Source organism: Calypte anna, chromosome 8 (assembly GCF_003957555.1).
Source record: "Calypte anna isolate BGI_N300 chromosome 8, bCalAnn1_v1.p, whole genome shotgun sequence".
NCBI classification, from domain to species: domain Eukaryota; kingdom Metazoa; phylum Chordata; class Aves; order Apodiformes; family Trochilidae; genus Calypte; species Calypte anna.
The window spans coordinates 15,923,390-15,930,863 of NC_044254.1; the positions used below are offsets into that span (position 1 = coordinate 15,923,390).

A 7,474-nucleotide genomic window follows, 5' to 3' on the forward strand; every position below is an offset into this window, starting at 1 on the left:
AGAAGTGACAAAAAATTAAAGATTGCACACAATTAGACGAAAAGGTTGTCTTCTGACCCAGTTAAGTAATAATACATTGAAGACTCCATATGCAAGGAGCATGTATCTCCTAAAGTGGACCAAGAACCTGAGGGAAAGAATTCATTATTATAATTTATAATTTTCTCCTTGTACTCAGAACTGGCGAGGCTGCACCTCCAATACTGTATTCAGTTTTGGGTCCCTCACTACACAGACATTGAGGTGTCTAAAAAAGGGCAACAAAGCTGGTGCAGGGTCTAGAGCACAAGTCTCAGAAGAAGCTACTGAGGGAATTGGGGTTACTTAGACTGGAGAAAAAGAGGCTGAAAGAAGACCTCACTCTCTACAGCTACCTGAAAGGAAGCTGGAACAAGGTGGGGGTCTGTCTCTTAAGTAACAAGTGATAGAAATAGAAGAAACTGTCTCAGGTTGCACCAGAGGAGGTTTAGATTGGATAATAGGAAAAATTTCCTTATTGAAAGGATTGTCAGGGGTTGGAACAGGTTGCCCATGGAAATGGTTGAGTTACCAGCCCTGGAGGTTATTTAAAGCAGTGCTTGTGGTGCTGAGGGACACTGTTTAGTGTTGGACTTGGCAGTGCTAGGTGATGATCTTGAAGGACTTTTCCAACTGAAACAATATTATGATTCTGTGATTATTAGAAGACAAGACAAATCTGGGCAGAATTAATCTAACAGTGAGTGACTCATGGCTGTCAGTCAGTAGATATGTAAATGATTTGTTCAGGAACTGTTCAAATGCCCCTAACTTCAACAGCCAGAGGCAATACAAAGCTGTGTAAAAAAAAGAATCCAGCAGCAAATATGTCAGTTTCCTGAAAAAGGAAAACAAAAAAATCTTAAGACTTATTTCACTTCAGATGTACATGACAAACTGGAAAGCAATTGTTCAATTTGTTACACAAGCTCCAAAGTTTAAGTAGTTTAACAAGGGCAGGTTTTGTTGGATTTTTTTTTCCTTAATAGACATACACTTTATATGTGCGTTTATATTCATACATATGCACATCTACACACATAAAATGTGCATCCAATTAGTTTGTTTACTTGAGTACATAAAAGTAAATAAAGGCATTATAAAGTAGGTTTTTCTGATTTCCAGTAGAGCTACCATTTTTCCTTTTACAGTGCCAAGCACTTTAATGAAACCTTCTAGGTATTTATTATTGAAATAACCTAACAAAAAAAAACAAAAAACAAAAAAACCCCACCACAATTATATGGAAGAACAGGGCTAAGAAGTCCTTTAAAGACTTCCTCCCGACTTTCTCAGCCTTGAACTAATTCCCTAGCTCATAGCTGCCATTACCAAGACTGTAATACTGGATTAATCCACAAACATTATGGTCATGGCACTTACAGTCCTTTGGCTGTCCAGCGAGTCATTTCTATCCTAAACAGCTGATTGTAATTGTGGCTCTCCCAGGATTTCCTTGTACAATAGTACTATATATCCTTATGCTCTTTATCTTCAACTTAAAAAGCTGAAGGGTTAAAAAGTAACACACAGAAGAGATCCAGTGGCCAAAACCTGAATTTATCCAGTGGAGAATCTAGACAGAAAAATGCAGTGCCAGACCTGATTATTACTTCATCCACTGCAGTCCATGGCTGAGGGTCTGGAGGCATATGCTTCATTTGACTTCTCAAGCCCATTTTCATGTATCACAAGTGCCCTCAAAATCTAAAAAAAATACCCCCTTGCCAGGTAACTCTTCATAACAGCACCTGCTATGAACAATGAAGGCACAGGCTCCCACTGCACTTCCTCACTAATTCTCAAACCTACTTCACTAAAAGTGTGAGGCTCACAAACTAGCTACAATATTAAGTTTCTCATGTGCAGCCTTCCAGAAGAAGAAATTCTAAAAAGTTGGGCCTCTTTTTTTTCACTGAGATAAACAAATTAACATGTTGAAGTGCCAGCAAAAAGGGGTGAAATAAAGCTTCAGAGTCCATTTGCAAGTCTGAACTATCTTGGTATGTGCTTGAGAACATGCACAGTTCTGTATTAATAAACATCCAGACAGTATCAATTTCATAGGAAATGTAACAGGATAGATAAACAATAAATAAAAAATAATTAATGTAATTTCTCTCTTTAATACTTTTGAATGGGATTCAAAAGCATAAAATAGTAGTTTAAAAGTTATTTTGAAGTGCCTGGAATGACCAAGGGCATGGTGAAGATGAATAGTGATAGGGAACAAAATGAAAAAGTGTGATAGAACCAGCAAGAAAAAGTGGAAGAATGTTTCACAGGCTGGAGATACTCTGAGGAAGCAGCAGAAAAACTTTTACTTCAGGAAACCTGGTACCCAAGAAAACAGCTTCTGAAAGAATGCCTCGGGCTGCTAAGTGGAAAATAAAAAGTACTGGACAACAGAGCTATATTTAAAAGAAATTCTAGAAAATTATTTGCATAGCTGTGTGCAGACAGAACTGCCAGCAGTCACAAACTACTCTTTATAAATGTAGTTGAAGTACAAATAATATACTAAGAAACCATTATATGATGAGGGATGAGTTAAGAAGTTTTCTGAGGGATGTTCCAAACACCTGCAACTGGCAGGCCTACTGACAGGAGGTATAAAATTTAATCACTGGGAAATAATTAAACTTCAAAGAACAGTAGTTTGTTAGGTACTTGAACAGTGCTTAAAAGGGTACTTGCCCAACAAGGGCCACAAGTACTAGGAAACTACCTCAAAGGTAATAAAATAAAGGTGCAATCAATTAATCGTTGATTAAGATTTCTTCCCTGGGGTTAGGAAGAATTTCTTTCAAATGACACAATTCAAGATGCTGAACTAACATATAGGAGCTGGAAGTTTGTTTATCACTTAGCAGGAGAAATACTCTCATGGTGCTGCTAACCAGTGTTTCGACATGATCAGAAGCAATAATCTGAAACAGCAATAAAGTTGTTTAATCCTTGCTCTCCTTGTTATGGTATATCATGTTACTCAGATATGAGCTGTTTTCAAAATCCAATATGCAAGTATCACTAAACAGCTAGAAAGCAACAGTATTACTTCATTTATACCCCACAAAGAGTAAACCTTCCTCATCTGCTACCCTCACCTTCTCTGATCAATCCTACAGACTCTTCCTTGAATGAGGTACTGTCTTCCCATACCCCTCTGCAAAACTATGAAGTGATTCTAGTACTTGCTATTGTAGTATAAAATTAATTACACAGAAGAACTACAACACATATAAACTTCCCTCTTCTCATCTTTCACATCATTACAAAATTTTGGGGAGAGAAGAGAAGAGATGGCTGGATTACTTCCATTTGGATCAGTTTTTGATCCAGCTCACCATGAACACTAATGTTGGTGCAGGAGGTGGGACAGCACATGTTTAATTCCTGCTCAGAGGAGGCTGAGGAGCATCCACCCACCTTCTAAACAAAAAGAAGGTAGAGAGACATTATTTCTGCTCCAGAAGTGACAGTGCATACCCTCAACATTTGACTTTCACATGCAATATTCTCTACTAGGCCCATGCATTCCTAAAGCTACTGGCTAAGTACCTATACCAAGCTTAAATAAAAACATTAAAGTTCTCACTAACTACTAGGGACAGCTTACTCTGGAGAGAATGGCAGCTCAGCTTCCCTGGCATGCAAACTTGAAAAAGAATATGAAAGATTAATATCTGCATGTATAAATCTTACCAAAAAAGTACTTGAAACTCTCCTCGTGATCTCATCTCTATAAACTATTCGTAAAGAGCTTAAGAAGTCCAACAGCTGCAGATAATACAATGAGGGTTTTTATTTTCTAAATTTTTCAATTAGAGAATTATCTTGCATATGATAAAGAAAACCATTTACAAATACCTTTTTAAATTATATTAAGATTGTAACAAACTCATCACAGAGAAAAAGAAAAAAAACCCAAACATGAACATTTGTGATGGTTATTTGCTTCTATCTCCTGTACTTCTCAAATTTAAAAATGAAAGTTTGCCAGGGTGACTGAGCTTTACCTATATAAAGGCTTACAGGAAGAAAAGTTCTCATTTTTTTTCACCCAGAAAGATGCTCCAGTTTCATGTTATAGCCAATATATTTTCATATGCTAAAGTGAAATTAATCCCATCCTGATTGTCCAGTACACAAAAAAGAGTGGTTCAGATGTGAAAAAATTGGATAAAATTATTTCTATCAGAAAGCATGAATATTATTAGAACTGCTGTATGATTGGGAAATTATTTTATTTGTTATTAAATCTGAAATCATTCAGTTTTCACAGTCATAGGATGATTCATTGCCAACATTACACTTTATCATCTGACTTAGCATAGTCCAAAACCCAATATCAAACTATATTACAAGTCTCATTACATAGTAAGTGACCACTGAAACACAACTGAAAGACAAAAAGAACTACTTTGTCATTATCATTAAATCACAGTCTCACTGACTTTTCACAGACACACAAACACACACCATTCCTTTGGGGAGAAGGGAAAAAGATGGGAACTAAAGTGCTTTCGACAACTATTTAGTTTGTTCAGAGAAAAACATTTTTCATATTACAGCTCATCACCAACCATGATTGTAAAAAAAGTTCTGTAATGAAACCTTAGGATTTCCAAGTCATAAAATACACACTAAACACGTACAAAGAGACATTTCAGACAGCTTAAATACTTTTAACAAAGCACAGTCTCATGTTAAAAAACCAAAAAAAAGTACTAGAGTACTGCTGTTGCAGAAAGCCCTTCTTCCCCATCTTACACAGGTTATAGATAATCACTAGTAAGTTTCTCACAAATCAAATCCTTTGTTCATGCTTTTGATAATTTTTTGATAGTTTTTGATAATTTTATTTCCCTTCTCAAGAAATAACAGAAGCCAGTAATCAGATTTTTGACCCAAAGTAGTATGAGCTGTGTATTTTAATCCTCTAAATATGTAACTTAGCCATGTCCCATTTCATATATATTAGCCAGGAAGAGGAAATTCTAACAGCAAAAATCTTTATTTTTATGCACATTATGTTAATCTTTTTATGCCAGGAGGTAGATTTACATGAAGTAACATACACTGTCAGCAACAAAGGCACTGAAGCCACTGGTACCAACCAACCAGTTTAAAACAGACACACACAGAACTTCACTGAATCCTGAATAGTATTTCAACACCTACTTGAATTATCTTCCAATTTAGTTTATTTTCTTCTTCAAATTTTTGCTTACAGTTATTGAGATCCTGCAAAAATTATGCCACGATGGCAACTGGTACGAACTTCCAGCTGAAAAATATGCAGAGTAAGAGCACCCTGTAATTCAAAGTCAACCACTGCCATTTCCAACATTCTAATCTCTCACACCCAGTTCAGAGGCAGCAAGGTAGAAAAGAAATGCAGAGAAGTAAAACCCCCATGGCACTCATACAGCTCAACATTAAGTTATGACAACTCTGGCTCTGCCAGGAGCTCACTATTAAGACTTTCCACGTCACTCAAAGTCCTATTCTGGTTTTAACACCAGTGTGAATATGTCATATGCTCTTTTCTACCTACAAACTCGAACCTTTCACGGTCTTAACATCGTAGTACAGTCAAATAATATGAGAAAACAAATCAACAATGTTTGCAAACCAGCCCCAGCACTTGGATACGCCAGAGGTCTCTGTGCTCTGTTTTTATACTTCCTAAGCACCACAAAGTACTTTAGAAAGCTATTTTTTTTTTCACATTCTTGGAAGCCTTGCTTAAGCCATGTGAAACCTATATAAGCTCTGCAGCCTTACATACAACAGACAAAGTAGTAAGCTGTTACTCACCAGGTGGATATTAGCCTAGAGAGGTCTTTTTAAAGAAAAAAACCAAACAAACCCAAATAAGTCCTACAGATGAGCTTTCAAGTTCATCATTATTCTGTTTAACTACAGCTCAGTGACAGTGACGCCAACTACTCTCAGTAAACTACAGAAAACAAAATCTTCCATTGAATGACAGTAAGACAAATTACCTATTTGTGATTAAGAACAATGTCTGTACCTTCTTTCCCTTCCCCTCCATCCCCCCACAGTGTTTTCGGTTACAATGCCAAACCTCAGTAAAACGTTTGGAGCAGAAATTAAACGTAAAGAAGATGGTTATTCGTTACAGCAGCAGAACGAGACTCTCTCGGCACCACTGCTGCTTCTCCTCTCCCTTTCCCGGCGCCCGTCAGCAGGCACGGCCAGGCCACCGCTGCTCCTCATGGCTTTGGACACCGCTGCTCTTTTGCGAAAACCCATTCAGACACACTACAGGAATATTTACCTTTCCCACACCGATTTCTCCCAGGTCTCCTAATCCCGCAAAGCACACATGCCAATGAACTCAAAGGCCAAGGCTGCTGCCTCTCCTGTTGACAGCCCCTTCCGCAGGGTCCCCACACCGGACTGATCGAGTCCTTTACCGTTTCGGACACGTGAGCCCCAGAAGCCACACGGGAAAAGCAGCCGCCGGTGCACGGCTCCCATCCCGGCGGCACACCGGGCAGGGATGAGCCCGGCCGCCCGCTCTCCGCACCCCGCCGCCGACCCGCTGCCCGCGCTGCCCTCTCCCCCGCCTGCCGTGCCCTAACCCCGGCCCGCTCCGCCCCGGTCCCCGGCCGCGCCCCGCCGCGCTCACCCAGCTTGCCACGGGACTCCTCCAGCTTCTGGATCTGGTTCTCCAACAAGAGCACGGCCACCCCGAAGACCAGCACCGCCAGCAGCTGCAACTTGGGCGGCAGCATAATCCTGAGCAGCCCCATGAGCAGCAGCAGCAGCTCCGCCCGCCCGGGATCACGACATAACGCGGGGCCCGGCCGCGGAGCCCGGCGGGAGCCGCCGCCGCCGCCTCAGGGACGGCGCGAGCAAGGGGAGCCGAGGGGCGCGCGGCTGGGGCGCGAGACAGGGCCCGCGGCCGCTCTCACATCGCCCCGCGCGCTGCCCGCGCGCCGCCCGGCCCCGCGCCCCTCACCAACCGCCGCGCGGCTGCCCCTGCCCCTCCCCCCCCCGCCTGCGCTGCTCAGCAACCGAACGCCCAACTGCGCGCACGCCCCGCGCTGCCGCCGACTGCCGGCGGCGGGACCCGCCCCCGCGCCCTCCGCCATTGGGCGGTGCTACTGCCGCCTCGCCTCTCCCCAACCCGGGTTGGCTCCGCTCCGCGGTGGCGCCGCCCCCAGGGCGTCGACTCCTCCTCTTCCCGCCTCGGTTCTGAGCTGCCGGGCCGAGGCCCGGTCCCGCCTACACGCGACCCTTCGTGATTGCGAGGCCCTTCCCGAAGTCCCGCCCACCCGCTGTGGACACCGGCACCGCGGCGCTCGGGGAAGGCGCCAGCCGCCTGTCAATCGCCGGGGCGGGGGGCCTGTACGCCAATTGGCGGCAACTCTCAGTAAGGGCCTTACTTAGGGCTGCTCCGCAACGCCTGATTGAGGCTGGG

At 42.7% G+C, this 7,474-nt stretch overlaps 1 protein-coding gene across 1 annotated transcript in view; it reads right to left on the bottom strand.

Moving 5' to 3' along the window:
- The window catches only part of HS2ST1 (heparan sulfate 2-O-sulfotransferase 1), a 72,978-nt gene extending 65,979 nt beyond the window's left edge, over positions 1–6,999 (bottom strand). The window contains exon 1 of the mRNA XM_030455582.1: positions 6,680–6,999. Within this exon, the coding sequence (XP_030311442.1) occupies positions 6,680–6,803 (124 nt within the window). The 5' untranslated portion in view covers positions 6,804–6,999. The remainder of the gene's footprint in view (positions 1–6,679) is intronic.
- Between the last annotated feature and the right edge of the window lie 475 nt (positions 7,000–7,474).